The sequence below is a fragment of the Hippocampus guttulatus genome, chromosome 11 (genome assembly GCF_054856545.1).
Source record: "Hippocampus guttulatus isolate MCC_2025c chromosome 11, RoL_Hgut_1.0, whole genome shotgun sequence".
Lineage (NCBI taxonomy): Eukaryota > Metazoa > Chordata > Actinopteri > Syngnathiformes > Syngnathidae > Hippocampus > Hippocampus guttulatus.
The window spans coordinates 3,533,727-3,557,268 of NC_141271.1; the positions used below are offsets into that span (position 1 = coordinate 3,533,727).

General features: G+C 43.7%; 1 protein-coding gene across 1 annotated transcript in view; it reads left to right on the forward strand.

The window, feature by feature from the left end:
* gli2a (GLI family zinc finger 2a) overlaps positions 1-23,542 on the forward strand; it is an 87,436-nt gene that overhangs the window by 16,660 nt on the left and 47,234 nt on the right. The window contains exon 2 of the mRNA XM_086124087.1: positions 2,772-2,904. Coding sequence (XP_085980213.1) covers positions 2,796-2,904 — 109 coding nt within the window. The 5' untranslated portion in view covers positions 2,772-2,795. The remainder of the gene's footprint in view (positions 1-2,771; positions 2,905-23,542) is intronic.

The following is a 23,542-nucleotide window of genomic DNA, read 5'->3' on the forward strand; positions in this document are numbered from 1 at the left end:
AAATAATTGAATCTCAAAGCAAGTGAGAAGAAATGACTTGTGGCCGAGTGTCATTGCTTGTTCAATCTCAACTCATTGGTGATTTCTGACCAACAGCATGACATCAGCAATAGGAGGTTGAACGGCAATCACGAAGACCTCTGCAATGGCAACTCTTGATAGATTTATATAAATATAGCACAGGCATTGAAACTGAGACATTTTCCCAAAGTATTCAGTCCCTAGTTGTTTAGTCAAATGCCTGTCTACAAAACGCAGGAAGGTAGGTCAGCAAAAATGGGCTAAGTCCATCATTTTAAAATTTGCAGTTCAAATAAAAAGTCTCAAATAATATTTTGACCGTGTCTTAATTTTTCTTATCTGTATTTTGAGAGTAGTCAAAAAATTTGTTGTTGTCGTTGTTTAGTTTTTTTTCACCAGTACGCTTTCATTTTCAAAAATGTTTGTTTCTCTAGATTGTGGCTGTAGTGCAGGAAGCCACAAGAAAAAAAATCTATTTGGTCAATTTCATCTTACACCGAACAGCATGCTACAAAATAACAAAATATTGTGGCACAACTATTTTCATATTGACATGCTGTTTCCTCCCAGGTTTTTATTGATATAACTCTAGAATCACAATTTTGTGTGTAATATTCATACATGCAGAAGGGGTTTGAGGAAAGAGGAGGGCTCGCTAGCCAAACAGAAGAGGTGTCCGCTGTTTTTTTTTGTGTTTGTTTTCTTTTGACCCCTGCCATCTGTCCAGTTGGTTTCTGACACCTGTACCAGGCCGTCAGAGCTGAGCTAAATCCCTGTCATTGCTGGTTTCCTGGCACTAGCCTGTGGAGAGACACAGGAAATATGGGGACTAACCATAATGAATCGAGAGAGCCAGTTATACAAATTGCCTCGCACTGCTTCAACAAATCTGATTCCCAAATCAAACCATAAAAGTACAAAAAACAAACAAACAAAAAAGTGATGTGAGATTGGCTGGATTGCTTGAGTTGAGACAAAATACCTCTCTGGCAAGTTCCAGCGGTTTTTGGCAACAGGAAAAAACCAAAAACAGCTGCAGCATAAACCAGTTAGTTGTTCACCTCTTATCGGCTACATTGGCTTTGTGACAGGTGACTAGCACCTCTGCCGAAGGGTCACAGACATGGTTGCTGATCCAAATAAATGGCAAAATCAAAGATGAAAATGTTGGCTTGTCACATAAAATCAAAATAATTGAGAAAAAAAAAAACGGAAACTGAAACTACCCCGTACCATTATAAAAATACAATTGTGAAAATGTACTTCATTTTCATTTTTGTCAATTACATCAAACATGAACTTTGGGGTTCATTCTGCTTTAGGTCATATATGTATAATCATTCGAGAATCATCTTAGTGACTTTTTTTTCTTACACTTGACAAATAATCGATATATTAAAAACAACTACGGTAATTCAAAAACAAATACAAACTCAACCAAAATTACGCATTTAAAAAAAACTAATAAAAACTAGCAGACGTACTCTAAAAACAAATCAAAATTAACTGAATTTAAACAAAAGTCAAAAAGAAATAAAAAGTAACTATGAAAAAAAAATCAAAAATATTATCACCTGATAGTGACGCATCTTGGAATGCTTGAACATTTATCGTCAGCACAACCCAAACAAAACAAAACAGATTTGGGCCAGCGAAAATGAACTACTGGTGAGAAAGCGACTCCACTTCAAGTGATCTGACATACTGTACATTAAAATTCAATTTGCTTACTGCTCATGTTGCTCATATACAAAAGCACCAAGCAATAGTGTGATAATACAGTTGTGATTATTGGGCTCACTGTAGTTATGATCTGAACCTTTAATTCTTGACCTGCAAATAAATAAATAAATAAATAAAGGTTCCATTCCACAGCAGGACCTGTCAGTCTCATTGAAATGTTCTCTCATTTTACAACGTGTCAATGTGTGGAGACCTTTTTGCACAACAGTCTGAAAATACACCACGTCCGGCAGCTTGCATGACAGTGCGGATTGCTTTTCTGCAACAGGACCGGACCGAGTCATGTTTGTTCTCAGCAGAGAATGAACCTACAAAGTCAAACAAGTGGCACGTTGCCACGTCACCAGTCCATTCACACACACATGAGGAGGTATTTACACAGTGTGCGGCTAAAACCTCAGCACTAAGGGCCACTCGCATTTACAATTGGAACAGAGCGAGCACTGTGAACTCATTACATCAAACTGAGAAGCCCATGTGTGTTTAGGGGTTGACCTGACATTATTTACACTGACTGAATAAATATGTCGACAACCATAATGAAATAACCATGTAAACATTGAATTACATCTGCCCTTCTCAATGATGTAAGAAAAACTCCAAACCTTTACCGCGTAGGAATCCAGGCAGCTGGAAGAAAAAGATGAATGCATGGCTGTAAACATTTCTTTTGTCCTACAGAGTGAATTTTAAACAAGATACTTATTGCATACTCTCCCCATGTTTGAATATTACTGTCACATTTATATTGTGACTTTCGACTTGTCCGATGTTGCCACAGGTCTTTACTCGCACGATTTCTTTGGCACGGTTTTTAAAATCGATGCCCTTCCTGACACAACCGACCCATTTTTTTGTTGTTGTTTGTTTCATCCGGGCATGGGAGTCAGCCTGTGCCATCTGCATGAAAGGCAGCAGCATGTACCATGACCAAAATGTCCAGCTGTGTGTATTATTCAGTACACATTGAAGACCCAAACAGAATTATTATCCTTCCTTCTGTGCAGGTTGTCGGACATTAAAGGAGCAGCATGGAGACATCAGCTCCAGCTGCCACTGAGAAGAAGGAGTGCAAGGGTCCCGGTTTGGATGGAAGGAGCTTCTCAGAAATCCCAAAGAAGCCATCTCCAACCTCCAGAGGTACAATCGTTTTCCAAAATTCCGTTCTTACTCAACCTTTCGTCTAGAAACTGAGTTTTCTTTGCTCAGAAGAAAAAAATATTGAATTGGTGTAAAACCAGACAGTTGAACTGATCTCGTTTCTAGTTCCTATAGGATCATGTTCCACTGTGCAAATGAGCATAATGTAAAACACGATGACTCGCATAAGCAATTGGGTGATACATGAAAAGAGATGGAGGCTGCATCATTTAGAGATGCCAGAGAGGGGATGATGAAAAAATGCTATAATGAGGTCGAAAGACCTTGTTCTCACCTCCCGAGTGTACATGTCATGAATTACTAAAAAAGGCTGGCGTAGCAGTGGACGGCGTGGTGTATCGGCGGCCTCTGATAAAGTCAGAGAACAAGGAAGGGCCTTTGAAATGCAAACAAGATGTCATACGATATTGTGGTATGAGCGTTTTTTTTTTTTCCTTAATGATGATCTTGGTGGCCTGCCACAAGATGAGCCATGAGCATTAATTGTTTAGGGATGCGGGGTTGAAACTAGGACGTATCAGTGCACCCACCCTGGCAGCGCCACAAAGAGTCTTCGAGTGTTTTCAAGTCAGCAAAGAAAATATCTAACTAGCTTGAGATGAATTATTTATAGATATGACCATTGCACGTCGTGTAGCTCGATAGGGCTTGACATTTCATTACCTTGCGCGGATGACAAAAAGTAACGCTCGCTTCTCAACGACTGTTTGGGGAAGTGATGTCACATCGAAGGTGCGTGCTGGGTCAAAGGCACAAAATCAACACGATACAAAGAGGAGAGCTCTTATTTTCATTCGCGACTAAATGACGAAAACTGGTCTTAACGAGGTCGCAGGACCTTGTTCGTGCCTCTAATGTCCCAGATGTTATAAATTACTAAATGCTGCTGGTGGACCCAAGTTTATAGACTTTGAAACCCCTCAGAGAGACACCATCATCTCAGGGCTACAGCAGGAGCGAATCATTCATACCGTCATAAAGCTGACTTAAACACTGGAGAACGAAAAAATAGAACATTTGATTGTCCTTCGACATCTGCTCTGCTTTTGTTGTTGCTTAGTTTATTCATTACATGGTCCTGTTTTTAAGTATGCATTTGCAAAGGAAAAATAGAGCAAATGTGGATACATCAAGAAGTCCTTTTAAGATGACAAAGATTCTTCTTAAAGGGGCACAATTTATTTAGGTTAGTTGTGTTTGGGAAGATCAAATCCAAGCCACATATTCTACATTAAAGTCTACAAAAACAACAACAACAATGCAAACACTAAAACCGAATAAACACACTCACATCCTTCTTGTTGTTTTCATTCGCACTCGTTCAGGGGTGTCAAACTCATTTTTGCCGCGGGCCACATTGGAGTTACTTCTTCCCTCGGAGGGCCATTATGACAGTGAAACCAAATTAATCGTCTCATTGTATTATTACTTGTACACCGCAAATGGATAGATTAATAGTTTTGAAATCAGTCAACTATAATACTGTAGTTTATTCAATTATTGTTCAAGTGATTTACACTCACTTTGAAAAAAAAATATTGCACAATCTCAACATTATTTATTAAACGTGACATTTTGACATTTCGGTAGATATTTTAGCAAGGATCATGGAAGTTGACAAACATGATTCGCGGGCCACATAAAATGATGTGGCGGGCCGGATCTGGCCCCCGGGGCCTTGCGTTTGACACCTATGCTTTAGTTTTAAGGAGGCATACATTGTTCTCATTGAAATGTTCTATGTCACAATGCTCCAGCAGTAGGACATGGTCTACTCTATGAATATGTGGCCTCGACCGAAGGATGTGCGCCCAAAGAAAGACGACGTCAAGGAAAGCGAGAGCTTTGCGTTTCAGGTACACAAAGTGCAGGTTACCGACAGTCCATAAGATAAGAATCAAACTGCTTTCTTAAAGCCTCGTTAATGGTTCCAAATGGGCCTCAGCATTTGCTGGGACAGCCTGCATCTTTCTCATAGCTGCAGGCCTTGCCCCCACAAGCTTGTCACTTGCAACCTGACTCCAAAGCCCCGGGATTTACAAGCCTGCATTAACCTGAGCCTTAACTATGTCAGTGTAACATGTGTTGAGATAAGGTGCCTGCTTCCAGGACAGTAAAAGATCAAACCCTTTCCTAAGGGAAAACTGTGAAAAACATGTCCCGACTTCCATACTTAACAACAAAACCTGGGTCGTGTGTGCTCATGTGTTTGCTACCCATTAGGTCAGTTTCAATTGCGGCCGCTACGACTTGTTTTACAGCCTTATTATATCCTCAGTCTGTAAAAGGCCACTGGAGGCTACTGACCCTCTGGTTACAAGCCCAAGCAGCGTGTATATATGCTAACATGGTCGAGGGTTGGTCGGTTTATGGCTATGGCGTTCATGACAATTACTAATATAATTTACCAATAGCATGTTTCAGTATCTGTGCCGTTACTCATAGCAGTTATGGATCTGGGATGGTGTAGCTAGTATACCAGAACACACCATTCAGCATCCCATCTTGCTTTGACTTCAACAACATGAGCGCTGATTGTCTCTGCTGCTCCTTTAAAGTGTGAGGAATAACGTAGTTGGATGAAGAAGAGAAACCTTTTATAATGCTCTGCTGCTCAGAGAAGAGTGTGGCTTTGAGATAAAGAGTGGAGCGTTAATCATGGCTATCGTGGCAGCATTTCAGATGCGGCTCAGGCACCTAAACGTGTTTCTGTGGAGAGCGCTCTTGGAACAGGTCACGGCCCCCTTGGCAGAGAAAAATGTCCCAGAGAAAGAAAAAAAACCAACGCCTCCTCCCCACTCCTTGCTCTATCCAAAGGCCTACTCCAAAGGGACAGCCACTAATCTTCCTGAGAAAGAGAGTTCTGCCTTTCTTTCTATGCTCCTAAATGAGGCTCTTATGCTGCTGTGGTTGTGACGGACTGTGTGAGAGGTAGAGGAATGGGGTGAGGGCTCAGAGGTCAGCGTTATGCAGAGATGACCGCATGCTCGCCAGATCCCTTTGCCCTCTTTGGTTTTAACTTCTTGGCCCTCAACCTCAGTTGAAAGAATCGGCAAATTCCTTTTCTGATGCAAGAGCATTCGCTGAAACAAACAAACAAAAAAAATGGGGAAGAAAATTGCTCTTTCAAATGCTCAAGTCACAAAGTGCAGAAGTGTTTGTTTGTTTGTTTTTTAACAAAGGGAGCGCTGTTCATTGACAAGGTTTTTGGCCCGTATTTACAATTGTAAGTGTCATCTCTAATGACATGACATATTTTTGTTTGTTTGATAAATAGGGTGATTGAATATGTCACATATCTTAAAACAAACAAACCTTTGTTCCTGTATTTCCTGTAGGCCATGTTCTGTAACAGCTCGTTCATAGTAATGCTTTGCAACATACTCTGGGCAATAGTTGCAAGTAAATAAAATGCACCAGATGATTATACACACTTTCAGTGGCCTAAAGACAACATGTTACATTCCGTGGCCATTTTACAAGCAGTGGGAGAGAAGAAGGAATGGTACAGCAATATATGGATGCTTGAGGGGATTAACCAACACCCCACCAGGGCAGCTTTTTCCTGCCCAACCCTTGAGTCTCACAATTCTCTTTTGCTGTCTACTTCCCCTTTTTTACGTTCTTTCCCAGTATGTGAAGTATAATCCATGTCCCCACTTCTAAGACACTTCCTGCCGGTTTTGTTTGCAAAGCTGATTGGAATTAGCGCAATAAGGTGCACGGCTTTTTTTCCCCCTCCTCTGAGGTGTCGCCTCAATCCAACAGTGTATTTGACGGCAACATGTGAAAGTTACTGCGTATAGATTTGTACGCTATGAACTTGCTTCTGACCCAACCTAACCTTCAGTCTGGGATAATTTGATTTACTTCCGTAAACCTCACAGTAAAAGAGAGACAAAATAAACATCTGAAGAGTTTAGACATGGTAAAACAAAAATGTCAACTAACTGTAAACACGGGCGGGAGGCGCTTGTGTAAACGGACCCGATTCTGCAGTGGTGAGCTGATCTAGAGACGGGACAGTATGTGGTCGGCCTCGTCACCCCCACCACCCGCGATTCTCTACCCTCGCCTGGAGACACAGCTGTGGTCCACCCTTGTAGAAACATTGCTGGGGAAAAGAATTACGGTCACCACAGTGCTGCACTCTGCCAGGGAGCTCACTCATCCGTGATGATCACCGCATGTCTGATGTTACTTAGGGATCGTTTAGGAGCAAACAAAACAAAACTACGCACCTTAATGAATATGCATGATCATAAACGGTATTTTGTTATTCTCAGGAGGATGTTAGTGTAAATAGTATGACATAATTAAGACAAAAACATTCACGTTTTGGGAAGCTTGACATGGCGGACAGTGTACACAATTACGCCTAAATTACGCAGGGTCATAATTATCCGACAAATGAGTTGAGGTCAGTGTTGAAATTGTAATTAATTATCTGGTTCTTAAAGAAAAAAAGAGGCCTGGTGACTATTGAGTGTTGCCATGTTGATTTCCGTAGCTCTGTGGCAATACAGTATCTTAGCTAGGTTTTCAGCAGTGGTGCTTGTTGGGATGAAAACATATATGAGATTTTGTGGTGCCCACTTCCAAGGCTCAACTGATTAATCAGCCAGCAGATTAAATCGTCCGTTTGTGGAGCTTTAAACATCAGCCAAAATAATCGGCCAAATGGACAATGTTTGTTTTTACCTTTGTGTACTGTAACCATTTTTAGCAGTTGTCCACAAGTAACACTGGTCTCATTATTTATTACACACCATAACATTGTATCCTCAAATACATATGATGAGATGTGTTGTGGCGGCCCGGTAGTCCAGTGGTTAGCACGTCGGCTTCTCAGTGCAGAGGTACCGGGTTCGATTCCAGCTCCGGCCTCCCTGTGTGGAGTTTGCATGTTCTCCCCGGGCCTGCGTGGGCTTTCTCCGGGTGCTCCGGTTTCCTCCCACATTCCAAAAACATGCATGGCAGGCTGATTGGTCGCTCTAAAATTGTCCCTAGGTGTGAGTGTGGGCGTGGATGGTTGTTCGTCTCTGTGTGCCCTGCGATTGGCTGGCAACTGATTCAGGGTGTCCCCCGCCTACTGCCCGGAGATGGCTGGGATAGGCTCCAGCACCCCCCGCGACCCTAGTGAGGATCAAGCGGTTCGGAAAATGGATGGATGGAGATGTGTTGTCATTCAAAACAAAGCAAATCCTATTTATTTATTCATTCATGTATTTATTTATTTTTACAAGCAATGCTTAGGTGAGCAATACAAGGAATTGAAGATACATAGAACATAAAGTCAGGTGAGCAATACAAGGAATTGAAGATACATAGAACATAAAGTCACAGTTTGTTTCTAAAAGAAAAAAACTATACATATCAAATAAAACAAACATAAATGTATTAACACACATTCAACGACTGGTTACACAAACACACGTATGACAAAGATTAATGTCTTTATAACTTCATCAATTCAATTCTGGGACCCGGGAAAGAGAGTTATTTCTTTGAACAATATATTTACATTTGACCCCTGCTATTTGCAGGGAAGACGGACCAGGTCTGGGAATAGTGAAAATCCACATATAATTGATGGCCATTGCAAAGCATTGGGAAAAAAAATGTTATTGACATCGCCAGCTGTGTTCACTGATTTAATCAAATCGCCAACTTTGCCAAAATCATGATAGTGATCAATATGTTGTCAATGCCCTATCTCCTTACGCTGAAGCTGATTTAAACACTAAAAGGTCTGGATGCATCCCATTTTTTTGTCATGGGATGTGATGCTAAGCTCAAAATGCCAAAGGTAAAACTTGCTTGTCATGCTAGCTGACATATTTTTTTTCTTTTACTTTTACACACAACATTCGCACACCTAGATTCCATTCGCAGGTTCTCCTAGTCAATCAGCTAATAAATGCGATAATCATTAAAATGCTTTATTTTTCTGTCATATTATAAATATGACTAATGACTAAAACTGGGGTGGAGGAACAACTACAAAAGGCTACTCCAAAAATCATAATCGCAGGTTAAAGTGTAAAAAAAAAAAATTCAATAAGCATTAAGGGGTTAAAATGCAACTTGGTTATACAGGTGAAAATAACATTGTCTGCGTTGCATGTGCTTTGGCAAAGCATTTTTTTTTAAATTACAATACCTGTATTGTTAAATTTGTCTGTGAAAGCACCTTTTGAGATCATTTCCCATGAAAAAAGTGATAGGGTGACAAAGAGGGAGAACTTTACAAAAAAAAGAGGGCTCAAAAGAAATTTCCACTAAATCCTGTCGGCAAAGCAGTCATTTGCAATGTAAAGTTTGACTAGTTAATGTCTCTATTGTCCAGGGGATAACCACTAATTAGCTGAGGATGTTGCCTTAAGCCCCAAGAGGAAAAGGATTCACACGGAACCTCATTACAACTTAGACCCCATCACTCTTTTCCACTTTTCTTGAGCTAAGTCTCATTCTTCTTAATGGGCACATTTGCCTGTCCGTTGCCACTTATTGGGTGTTTGCCAAGTAACACCCTTGTCCTGGCAATATTTCCTTCGCAACGCCAGACAAGCTGAATTGATTGAGACTTTTTGGCATCTGAATTGACTGCTGATGGCTAATGCATTACAATGCACACTTTGCCGATCAATCAATCAATAAATAAATCATCCAAAAGCCTCTTGAAACCATCAAACCTTGATAAGCAAATACTTACCCGAGTAAAAAAAACAAAAAAAAAAACGTTTTGATGGGTAAAATCACACTGTTGACTGCAAAAAGAGAAACTTCTCCACAAAATTTCATGGGCATCTATACTTTGAGCAGAATCTTTATTGTTCACGCTTTCCCATTTTGAGGAGATCATTCATCTGACTATTTATTAATGAATAGTCAGTTACAGGGCATAAGTCAGATCAGCACTTAATATTTAACATTTTCCATCTGTTCCGAATGTACCAACTACCAAAAAAGGACTTTTCCAAGAAAGCTGTCATGTTACTGAAATCAATCCATTCAGAATATGGCCCCATGTGGAAATGCCCTCTTTTGCTTGACAAAAAGCTGAGGAAAAGCTTCACTGGGTTTCACCCTTTACAACTCTATCTTACAAAATATCTTGTGGTATGTCTTGTATAGAGAGAAACTCAAGGAAACCCCAAACTACGCCACAACTGTACTGTTTTTGCAGACACAGCCCATTTGTGAATGGGTCTGTGTTTGTTTTGGAGACTAAAATAAGTTTATACAGTCGTGTGTGTGTGTGTGTGTGTGTGTGTGTGTGTGTGTGTGTGTGTGTGTGTGTGTGTGTGTGTGTGTGTGTGTGTGTGTGTGTGTGTGTGTGTGTGTGTGTGTGTGTGTGTGTGTGTGTGTGTGTGTGTGTGTGTGTGTGTGTGTGTGTGTGTGTGTGTGCGTGCGTGTGCGTGCGTGCGTGTGGAGTTCCACATTGACCACAAGCTCCGAATTCAAAACAAGTGGATTAGTTTGACGATTATTTGAAGCTGGAAGGTGAACTTCTTTGTTGAAATATTTTTGCACATATGCACATTCTTGTTCACAGATTCATGACACATTCATCAGTCACTATAACTCCGATGAGTGCAGTACTGTGACGCTGTCATGATGGCGACAAATCATGATGGCAACAGCGGAATCAGCATCGAGCGGAATCTTCCAGCCTCCAAAATTATCACTTTTTAGGAGACACAAAAAACAAATTTGTTCAGCCCTTAACATCGCATCATCAAAGACAACGATTTGGGAAAATATTCCAATCGAAATCTCCCATCCTGCTCTCCAATTGCAATTAAGATTTAATTTGTGATTATATTTTCAAGCTCCTTTTTAATGTACTTTTTAACAAACAAGCCATTGATCTGTGTTACAACAAACAATACCAGATCAATTGTACATTATAGGACACATCAGAAACACCAGAACCTCTTTTTATGAACTTACTTGCTTTGTAAGCCTGTTCGTAACTTGAAACATCTACTCATCAAAGATATATTTTCCAATGGCATGAATGGAAATGCAATTAATCCCTTACAGCCCCAAAATTAAGTTTGACTTTTTTTTTTCAATCAGTGTTTGGTTAAAAATAGTTAAAAATAATTATAATGCCATGTAGTTTTCTCCATGGCAAGTGAAAACACTATTATAAAGTGGTAAAACACGGTAAAAAACAGGATAACTATCCAGCCATCCATTTTCTGATCCACTTTTCCTCACAAGGGTCGCGGGCCCTGCTGGAGCCTATCCCAGCTGTCTACTGGCCCGACGCTCGTGTCGATACCATGTTTGTGGGGTTTCCTTTTGGACACATCAGCAAAACACTAAAACACAGTAGGAGCAGCATGGCTCTGTTGGTAGAGTGGGTGTCTCCTAACCTGAAGTTTATGAGTTCGTTCTTAACCCTGAAGTGACTTTTTAAAATAAACTAATATGACGCAAGTCCCCTCCGTGAGTCGTCACCTTACCGTGGTGGAGGGGTTTGTGTGTCCCAATGATCCTAGGAGCTAAGTTGTCTGGGGCTTTATGCCCCTGGCAGGGTCACCCATGGCAAACAGGTTCTGGGGTGAGGGGCCAGACAAAGCACGGCTCAAAGACCCTTATGATGAGAAAAATATATGGACCAAGGTTTCCCTTCCCCGGACGCGGGTCACCGGGGCCCCCCTCTGGAGCCAGGCCTGGAGGTGGGGCTCGTTGGCAAGCGCCTGGTGGCCGGGCCTACACCCATGGGGCCCGGCCGGGCACAGCCCGAAGAGGCAACGTGGGTCCCCCTTCCCATGGGCTCACCACCCATGAGAGGGGCCAAAGGGGTCGGGTGCAATGTGAGCTGGGCGGCAGCCAAAGGCGGGGACCCTGGCGGTCCGATCCTCGGCTGCAGAAGCTAGCTAGCTCTTGGGACATGGAATGTCACCTCTCTGGCAGGGAAGGAGCCGAGCTGGTGTGTGAGGCAGAGAATTTCCGACTGGATATAGTCGGACTTGCCTCCACACACAGCCTGGGTTCTGGTACCAGTTCTCTCGAGAGGGGTTGGACTCTCTTCCACTCTGGAGTTGCTCACGGTGAGAGGTGCAGAGCAGGTGTGGGCATACTCATTGCCCCCCGGCTCAGTGCCTGTACATTGGGGTTCACACCGGTAGACGAGAGGGTTGCCTCCCTCCGCCTTCGGGTGGGTGGACGGGTCCTGACTGTTGTTTGTGCATATGCACCAAACAGCAGCTCAGCATACCCACCCTCTTTGGAGTCCTTGGAGGGTGTGCTGGAGAGTACTCCTGCTGGGGACTCCCTTGTTCTGCTGGGGGACTTCAATGCTCACGTGGGCAATGACAGTTAGACCTGGAGGGGCGTGATTGGGAGGAACGGCCCCCCCGATCAGAACTCGAGTGGTGTTTTGTTATTGGACTTCTGTGCTCGCCACGGATTGTCCATAACGAACACCTTGTTCAAACATAAGGGTGTCCATATGTGCACTTGGCACCAGGACACCCTAGGCCGCAGTTCGATGATCGACTTTGTAGTTGTATCATCGGATTTGCGGCCGCATGTTCTGGACACTCGGGTGAAGAGAGGGGCGGAGCTGTCAACTGATCACCACCTGGTGGTGAGTAGGCTCCGATGGTGGGGGAAGATGCTGGTCCGTCCTGGCAGACCCAAACGTATTGTGAGGGTTTGTTGGGAGCGTCTGGCGGAATCCCCTGTCAGAAGGAGTTTCAACTCCCACCTCCGACAGAGCTTTTCCCATGTTCCGGGGGAGGCGGGGGACATTGAGCCCGAGTGGACGATGTTCCGTGCCTCTATTGTTGAGGCGGCCAATCTGAGTTGTGGCCATAAGGTGGTTGGTGCCTGTCGTGGCGGCAACCCCCGTACTCGCTGGTGGACACCAGCAGTAAGGGATGCCGTCAAGCTGAAGAAGGAGTCCTATCGAGCCTTTATGGCCTGTGGGACCCCAGAGGCAGTTGACGGGTATCGACTGGCCAAGCGGAACGCAGCTTCGGTGGTCGCCGAGGCAAAAACCAGAGCGTGGGAAGAGTTCGGTGAGGCCATGGAAGGCGACTTCCGGACGGCTTCAAGGAAATTCTGGTCCACCATCCGACGTCTCAGGAGGGGGAAGCAGTGCACCACTAACACTGTGTACAGTGGGGATGGGGCGCTGCTGACTTCGACTCGGGACGTTGTGAACCGGTGGGCAGAGTACTTCGAAGACCTCCTCAACTCCACCAACACGCCTTCCTTGGAGGAAGCAGAGCCTGGGGACTCTGAGGTGGGCTCTCCTATCTCTGTGGTTGAAGTCACCGATGTGGTTAAAAAGCTCCTCGGTGGCAAGGCCCCAGGGGTGGATGAGATCCGCCCGGAGTTCCTCAAGGCTCTGGATGTTGTGGGGCTGTCCTGGTTGACACGCCTCTGCAACATCGCGTGGTCAACAGGGAGAGTGCCTCTGGATTGGCAGACCGGGGAGGTAGTCCCTCTTTTTAAAAAGGGGGACCGGAGGGTGTGTTCCAACTACAGAGGGATCACACTCCTCAGCCTCCCTGGTAAGGTCTATTCAGGGGTGCTCAGATTGAGGAGGAGCAGTGTGGTTTTCGTCCCGGCCGTGGAACAGTGGACCAGCTCTACACCCTTAGCAGGGTCCTCGAGGGTATGTGGGAATTCGCCCAACCAGTCTACATGTGTTTTGTGGACTTGGAGAAGGCGTTTGACCGTGTCCCTCGGGGAGTTCTGTGGGGGGTGCTTCGTGGGTATGGGGTACCGAACCCCCTGATACGGGCGGTTCGGTCACTATACCACCGATGTCAGAGTTTGGTTCGCATTGCCGGCAGTAAGTCAGAATCGTTTCCAGTGGGGGTAGGACTCCGCCAAGGCTGCCCTTTGTCGCCGATTCTGTTCATAACCTTTATGGACAGAATTTCTAGGCGCAGCCGAAGCGTTGAGGGGGTCCGTTTTGGGGGCCTCAGTATTGCATCCCTGCTTTTTGCAGATGATGTGGTGCTGTTGGCTCCTTCAAACAGGGCTCTCCAACTCTCACTGGAGCGTTTCGCAGCCGAGTGTGAAGCGGCTGGGATGAAGATCAGCACCTCCAAATCTGAAACCATGGTCCTCAGTCGGAAAAGGGTGGAGTGCCCCCTCCGGGTCGGGGAGGAGATCTTGCCCCAAGTGGAGGAGTTCAAGTATCTTGGGGTCTTGTTCACAAGTGGGGGCAGGAGGGAGCGAGAGATCGACAGGCGGATCGGTGCAGCGTCTGCTGTGATGCGGACGTTGTATCGGTCTGTCGTGGTGAAGAAGGAGCTGAGCCAAAGGGCGAAGCTCTCAATTTACTGGTCGATCTACGTTCCAACCCTCATCTATGGTCACGAGCTATGGGTCGTGACCGAAAGAACGAGATCCCGGTTACAAGCGGCCGAAATGAGTTTTCTCCGCAGGGTGTCCGGGCTCTCCCTTAGAGAAAGGTGAGAAGCTCGGTCATCGGGGAGGGGCTCAGAGTCGAGCCGCTTCTCCTCCACATCGAGAGGAGCCAGATGAGGTGGCTTGGGCATCTGATTCGGATGCCTCCTGAGCGCCTCCCTGGTGAGGTGTTCCGGGCATGTCCCACCGGGAGGAGACCCTGAGGAAGACCCAGGACACGCTGGAGAGACTATGTCACCCAGCTGGCCTGGGAACGTCTCGGGATCCCCCGGGGAGAGCTGGAAGAAGTAGCTAGGGAGAGGGAAGTCTGGGCTTCCCTGCTAAAGCTGTTGCCCCCGCGACCCGGCCCCGGATAAGCGGTAGATGATGGATGGATGACGCAAGTAAAATTTACTCAAAACATTTCCTTGTAAAATTTACTGTCTAATTTTCATCCAAGCATCCATTTTCCGATCCGCTTATCCTCACAAGGGTCGATGGGGGTGCTGAAGCCTATCCCAGCCGTCTTCGGGCAGTAGGCGGGGATCACCCTGATGCAGTTGCCAGCCAATCGCAGGGCACACAGAGACGAACAACAATCCACGCTCACACTCAAACCTAGGGACAATTTAGAGTGCTGAGTCAGCCTGCCATGTATGTTTTTGGAATGTGGGAGGAAACCGGAGTACTCGGAGAAAACCCACGCAGGCCCAGGGAGAACATGCAAACTCCACACAGGGAGGCCAGAGCTGGAATTGAACCTGGTACCTCTGCAATGTGAGGTCGACGCGCTAACCACTGGTCCACCGGGCCGCCCCACTTTCTAATTTCTTAGTGAAAAAAACCCACATTTTTTTTTCTTTCAAGTAAATATCACTCCACATTGTTTTGGGTGCGTAACCACAAAATATATGATTATCTACCATAAATCAGCAGACAACTATGTTGTTTTAATAGCTTGATTTGCATCACACATTATATCATGATTGTCGTCCAATTGGGTTGTTTTCTTACTGACCGAGTTTGATCTGATTTTTAAACATGTTTGTGTGTAAACACAGGAAACCAGAACCAAATGTATGATGTAAAATATACCCTGAATCATTATCAAGGCACAACACAGCCTTGGGAATTCTTAGATGGCATCTCCAATTGTTTGCTGCCTTAACTGTTACATTACACTTATTAATATATATATTTTAAAGCCAACAAATTGATTTACTGAATGTCTTTCATCTGTGCTGTTTTGAAACACCCCCTTACCCCAAAACCACATCGTGCCGTGCTCCCCCACGTGGTGTTGCTGGAGAGCCCTTCATGTGGTACATTTAGAGAGCATGAGGACTACTTCAGTGGTAGCATGTGGCACTTTGTCCCCGCAGAGCCTACGAGGGCTTTAGGAAATGAATTATCATGATCAAAACCCAGGCAGGAATTCTTAAAACTTCAATCGGACCTTAGATTAGAGCTTTGATTGGGAATGGAGGATAGTGGGGGTGGGATCGGTGGGGGGTGCTTTCTTGCCAAGGCACTGGAATAACATATGCCACAATAGCCAACTCTTGAACACCGTCTCTGATGCAAGAAGCCAGATGTTTTTGTTCATTTGTCGCTGTTGAAATATATATTTAAAAAAACACACACATCTACATTATTAAGTTATATGTGTTAACACATACATACAAGAGCTTACACCAGTGGTTCTTAACCTTTTTAGAGGTACCGAACCCAACCAGTTAATATGCACTTTTACTGAACCCTTCATGAGTGAAAAATAAATATACAGTGAAACTCCTCTACAACGAAATCATGTTTGCAGCAACAAATTTTTCACAACAGGGTGTTTTTCACTGTAGCAAATTTGATCTCAGATGTAAACACACACACACACACACAAACGTATGTGTACATGCTCGCACAAACATGTGTGTACTCTTTATTTTTATTCCAATAGTGCATAAGTGTGAGCATACACTGACTTGACACTTAATTTTTTCTATTTTTTTTCTTCTTTCTACCCACAATCTTGCTGCTGTAGACTGTAAATTTCCCCAGTGTGGGACAAATAAAGTCCTTACACTTAATATAGTCAGTGTAGAAAGAAAAAAAGGGAAAGAAATTGCGAAATTTATGATCAGCATTCACTTTCACTTACATAAATTTCTTGGAGAATGTCTTTTATTTTGCTTCCTCTGTCTTTCATTTTGACCACTTTTACCCTCTCTTCCAGCGTCAGAGCTCTTCTTGTCTTAGCTGCATTTTAGCAATGCAACGTTCTTGCTGCATCTGAAACTAACAATAACAAATACTTCCTGGACTACTGTGCATGTGTAAACCAGTGGGGTGGTTGCTGTTGCCGTTTCCCAACGAAGCAGTAGGGTCGCTGTTGGATTAAACCTCTTTTTAGTGAATCTCGTCGCGAGGCAAGAGCAGAGAAAAAGATTTCGTATAACGCAACAGGGGTTTTTTCGTTGTATGGGGGGCAGGAAAGTGGGAATGGTGTTAATGCATGAAGATTTTTTCACACGAGGGGGTATTTTCGCCCATGTCGGTTTCGTTGTAGAGGAGTTTCACTGTATATACTGTATATTTTACAAATTCAAGATATTTAAAAAAACACATGTATTAAAAACAGAAAAAAGTAAATACAATTTCAAGAGATAAGTATTACTATTTTTATTTTTTATTTTTTGGTACGACGTACTATCACGACAGTCACACGATTACTAAGCGAACTAAATTTCCCACAGCACTGATTGGACAAACAATGTCATGTGATCATCTGCAGCCAGTGATAGCCAAACAGGCGTGTCATAACTAAGACCGCTTTCCCACTGAAATTAGCAGGTAGTAGTGATCCGTGGAGACACGCAACCAATTGGCATATTGTTCCTTTCCCATTGACCAACAGAAGGCAATTCTGCGCCCCAGCCGCCCCCCCCCCCCCCTTCCACCACTTTGCGTCTGGTTACGTCACCACGCTGTGATTGCGTAGATGATAGTGCGACAGATTTCTTGGTGGTGAACAAAGCAACATGGAAGTGAGTGTTCTTTCTTTTATCATGCTTTTTACCGTCCTCAAAATGGTCGAAAAGCAGCGGAGGATCAACTCTTTGCTACTCCTGAGACAACAGCTTAAGGGACGATCTCCTAGCTTCGTTGTGGGAGCGTGCCATATACGAGGCCGATGACGCGCGATGTTATGACTCATCACGTACCGCCCTATGTCATTACGTAATTACCGGGAAGTCCCGTGTTAGGCTTTCACAGTGCAAGCGGAGGCGATCACAACCCGCCTCCGATGGCGTGCTGGTGAACACGGATCGACACTCCTTTCACACTGCCCAAAAAGCGTGTTTACTCGTGATTTTGCGACAGTGGGAAAGGGGTATAATTAACAAGTTGAGGCGCATGTGTCTCACCCTCCATGGCAGAAGCTCCGTCGAACCCCTGAGACCGACTCACCGAACCCCTGGGGTTCGGTCAAACTCAGGTTAAGAACCACTGGCATAAACGCTCTGTCGAAACCATTTCAAGGACTTTTGGGGTGATAGAAAACAGAAACATTTAAGGGTGTACATCTACCCATGAGGCATCAAAGGTTCCAGGTTTGAATCTTGGAACCTTCTTTTATGGATGTTGGATGTTATGCTGGTGCTTTCATGGGGCTCCGCCCTGCCCTTCGCTTCCATGTGTCGAAAACATGCTTGCTAGCTTAATTAAAAACTCAAAATTTCCCATGGGTGTGAATGTGAGTGTGAATTGTAGTTTGTGATTGACTGATCAATCCAGGGCGTATGTTGCATTGCCCAAAATCGCCCGGATAGACTCCAGTTTTCTTGTGAAGAATGGAAATCTGATCAAAACATGTTGGAGTACATATTTGATTGATGTTTTTTTTTCCACGTCAAGCTGAACAAGCTTTACCTTACAATTGCTCTAAAGCATGGAGTTTGGCAGCCACACTGTAATTGCTTCCTGATGTAACTTTTTTTTCAGCTACATTGAGACTAAGATATCACATGGAACAGTGTTTACTCCTAAAACCACTGTTTATTTGCACTCACAATTGCAGTATGAAGATCTCCTTAGTATCCATACTTACTGTTAGTGCACACTTACAATGGGTAATTCGTGCCATGCTTCAGCCCAACTGACACCGAATGTCCAGGACCTGTTGTGAATCAAATGAGGCATGCTCAAGTTCGGCACATTTGACTTCATTTGGCACTTTTGGAAAAGGAGGACCATGGTCCTGTACAAGGAGGCATGCACATGCATGTGTGTACAAGTGGAGTTGAGGTGTCATACAGTTTATTTTGTTTTGTTTTTTTTAGAGCTGTCAAATGATTAAAATATTTAATCTAATTAAAAATGCAACTGTCATAATTAATTCAAATGAACAAAAAAATTAATCGTGATCACTCACGCATTTTTTATCGTTTCTGAGTTTCCTTTTATGTTTTTTTATCCTATTTTTCCCCATTTTAATGCTCTCATCAACGTGGAATCATGAAACAGTTTTCTATGTGCAAAATGCAAATATTTACTGAAATAACAATTTCGATTTTCAATTTTACATGAACATTTTTCACTTGGAGCAGTTATTCACACAACCTGTCACACAATATTACTGTCCATCAACAACAGTGAAAAAAAATATTTTGTCACACAACAGCTGCTTTAACAGCTCTTTTTATGGAATCAAAACAGAGCAATATAACATTATAAAGTGCACCTCTAAGGTAAACTAGTACTCAGCCTATAGTGGATTTAAACCATGGTTGCATACCTCATTTTTCTCAAGTTTGCTTTGAACACAGCAGTCAGGCTATGTTGATTGTGTTGGTCCTTCTTGCGCGGAAGTCTCTCTACGGTTTTGTGTAGACATCATTTCGGATGACTACACTTGGTTCGATGACAACACTGGAGACGTTTTATTTTCAGTGTGGTCGCTACCACTGCACCGCTAAACTCTCGACGTGCATCAGCGCACTGTCGCTGTCAGACGAACACAGAGAAGCTCCACCCGCTTTATTTATATGGACACAGAACACTGTAACCTTCCACACAAAATAGTTCCAAACAAGTAACAATCGTGTCAGTGGCATACATCGAACTCAACGTAATGCCTGCTCTTTATTCACCAGAGGCTCATCAACCTAGTCTCTTATTTCTCTCCCGAAATAGTGTCTTCTCCCGCTTGGTGTACCTTAGCCTTCTCCGCTACGTACAATCTCTGTACACAGCTTGTAATGGAGGCTCTCGCTGGCAATCCGTAGTGGAGTCGTGAGATGCAATGCGAATGATTTCAGCTTGAGTCGAGTTGTGGACAATGTTGACAGGCTTGCATGCAGTCGCCATACATTTAGCTATGGTTTCAGCAAATTTGTTCTTCGTCATGTCATTCAATTTCTTTGCTTTGAAATGATCCATAGCTGTCTGTCTGAGACGAGGGGGCGGAGTACTCGCGTCAGCTGTGTGCTTGGCCATTAAGTGGTATTTCAGACTCGACGTGCTATGATGATAGCTTAGTTTACGGCTGCAAAACATACAGGTAACTTTGATCTTGTGAGTGGAACAATCTGGCAACTTTTTAAAAGTAAACTTTCCATTCATAAACTCTTAAAGTATCAGTTTTCGGTGTCTCGCGCTGCCATGGCTGGCAAAACAAACTTGTGTGGACCTGTGCAGCGCGCTTGTTGTTTTGTTTCTGGTTTATTTATAGAGAAACGTAACATCCGCTGTGACGTGCCGCGTTAATCTTGCGAGAAAAAATGTAATCCTGTTAAAATTCATTTAAATTAATGCCAATAAAAACGCGCTAACCTGACAGCTCTAGTTTTTTTCCCAACATGGCGCCCGAGTAGGCAGCCGTCAGCAAGGGGTCTTCAAGAGCCTTGCTTTTTTTTGGTCTTTTGTTTTGTCACATTGTGTTTGGTGTTACGTCGTGTGGACCTGATGTGGATTGCTTTCAATGTTTTTTGGCCACGGCATTCATCAAGGGAGAAGAATCTGTGCTTGGTGGTTGTGCCTTCTCGGCAACACGCGTGTACCAGCACTGATTTTGATTGGGAGGAATGTCTGCGCCATTTGACTGTCGGTGCGTTTGTGTTTTTTGCGCCTGTAACGGGCAGCATTTTTCACAGCCCCGTTTTGTTCAGTGGAGATGTCGGCGCTGTTGGACTGTCTGCATTGGTGCATCTGGATGGATGGCTGCTGAAGTTGAGAATGAGGCGAGAGGAGCGTTGGTGTGGAGCGCCGATGCATATTTGGAAACGAGAGTTGCCGCTTGGAATTGAAACGGATTTACATGGGACAGGAGAAGTGAACCAAGAACTTTTTTTCGTCAATGGACGCGACAGCTTCTTGTTTACTTTGAAACTTAGCTTGTAGCTGATGTGTGCACGTTTTGAGCATGACGTCTCTGATCCACTGGTGAAAGGAAACTTTGATTCTCTCCTCTTTCATCTAGAACTGCTCCAAACAACAAAGTGCATGAGGGAAAAGTGGTTAAGATTGCATGACTGTCCGTGTTCTTATGTGATGTGTTGTGTTTATTATTTACTTTATGTGAACTGTTTTGTAAAGCGTTTTGTTACAGCTGCAGCTGTTGTGAAAGCGCTATTATATAAATCAGGATGTATTGAATTGTCTTGTATTGTTACTAGGCGGCCCGGGAGTCCAGTGGTTAGCACGTCGACTTCACAGTGCAGAGATAACTGCAGAGAACTGCTGGATTCAGTTCCAGCTCCGGCCTCCCTGTGTGGCGTTTTCATGTTCTCCCCGGGCCTGCGTGGGTTTTCTCTGGGTACTCTGGTTTCCTCCCACATTCCAAAAACATGCATGGCAGGCTGATTGAACACTCCAAATTGTCCCTCGGTGTGAGTGTGAGCGTGGATGATTGTTCATCTGTGTGTGCCCTGCGATTGGCTGGCAACCGATTCAGGGTGTCCCCCGCCTACTGCCCGAAGACAGCTGGGATAGGCTCCAGCACCCCCCGTGACCCTAGTGAGGATAAAGCGGTTTGTAAAATGAATGAATGAATGAATGAATTTATAGTTACTGAAATGTGGTCACACAGTGACAAATGCTTGAGCATATTTTGTCAGGGTTCCCACGTGTCCTGGAAAACCTGGAAAAGTATTGACCTATGTTCCAGTCATGGAAAACACATGAAAAATGAAAAAAAAAGTCAAATGTCCTGGAAAAACCAGAGTTGTCTTGGAAAATGATTTTTCCTCCCTCTGAATTCCTTTGCCTTTTGGGTGAACTCAAATGGATTAAACAGACATGTCCAGTATGTCTGTTTAGCTGCCTCAAATGGGCAACATTAAACTGTGGTGTTTTTTGTCTTCATCTCTATTTCTAGATGGCCCAGGTAAGGATTTATTTTCTCCCAAGAAGAACCCAAACCACCAACTTCAGAGAGGTATATAGGCAAAATATCAAGTGTGAGGTTTTTCGCTCTCTCTCTCTGGCTCCTCTGTTTGGTGACAGAGAGACGGTCTGGGCGTGCCATCACTTTTGGCTGTGCCCTCTGAAATTAAATACATTTTTGGTTTCAAGAGTGCTTCAGCAACCATGACAACAGCTTTGAGATAGCAACGGGTAACAGTAGTTATACTCGGCCACGTTTCACTTAGTATTTCATACTCACTCCATTGTCCGACAGCAGAAACAGAAAATATGTGAATGAGAAAAACATCATGGGAAAATCAGCTCTATTAAAAGACAATAATCCCTAGTTTTTCACAGTTTATTGGTACCAAAGGGCCCCCGCACCCCTGCGAAATGTGAAAAATCGTGAAGTAGGATTTGAACCCCCCCCAGCCCCCAGGAATTTTCGTGTTTGGATGTGGATGTAATGTTTGCATCCAGTTAAATGCGAACCGGGATTTCACGGCTGTTCCACAGTATCTTAGCACCCTTTGTTGGTGAAGATCGGAGACTACAGGCAGTTGACGACAGACCTGTTTCGTGTATGTACTGTACATACGGGAGTAAGCTGGATGGAAGAGTCGTTGTCCACAATGTCGTCTGTCTGATCATCGATGTTATAGCAAGCAAGAAACATCACAGGTACCAGCATGTATAAAATATGTAAACAGTATTGAGACATATTTGTTTGACATATTTAGACATATTGCATATTTGAAAGAATACAACAGTACACATTTTTACTTGAATCTTTATTTGTAAATTCTACGACAGTAATTAACATTCTGAGAGAGGCAAAGAGGCTTGTGTTGGCAGTGTAGAAGGCAGCTCTCACTTGACTTGTCAGACTTTGGTTCACTCGAGACTCTTCTACAGGAGGCGCTGATGGTGTAGTTGAGGTTTTTAAACTGTAGAAAATCATGGTGATGGCTTGCACAATGACGTTTATCTTTTCTTCATATTAGTTTAAATACAGTAGGTTTAAGGTTTCTTCATCAGACAATGGTCTTTTTCTGAAGGAACAAAATCTGACATTGCTGACAATTTTGGCTGTCTCTTCAGCCTTCGCCTGAGCTGTCAGTGTCATGGATTCCTTGTGAAGTGCCTAAAAAACAGCTGACCAGGTCAGGAAATCTTTAAAATAAGGCAGCCCAGTCAAGGCTGCGAACCAACTCGCCGCCGCCGCCGTTAAAGCAATGTGTCCCGACGAGCGGGTTTACATGCTCCCACACAGCCGGGACACATTACTTTGGCGGCGGCAAGGGGTTGGAGCGCAGCTTAACTAATCAAAAAAAGTTATTGCGGAAACAAAGAAAGTTATTGTGAACACAACACTAACCAGAGTATGGAAGACAGTCAACAGACTGGCAATGATACGCAGCCAATAAGACCACGGGATAAATCCTCTCAAGCTCTCATTGTTTTTATCCATTGTTCTGACTTTGATGACTATCAGATCACATTTTATGTGGAAGGGTAGTTTGGTTCACTCTTTTTTTTGCTACTACACATGTAGATCATCATGTAGTCAAGTCATGATAATACTTTGTAATATGAAATGATTGTCATCAGACTGCAATTTCAGTGTATATATACAGTAGTATTACAGTATATATGAATAAATAACACTTTCAGTTTGGATGCATTCATTTTTTACAAATGAGACGATCTTTTTTTTCTGCAAGCCAGCTCATTTGCCTCTTGGAGTTTCAAGTTTTTTGGTTATATATCGGCCACGGATAGTTCTGTTTTTTTTAAGATGTACAGTATAGCTACAGTTTTGATCACACCA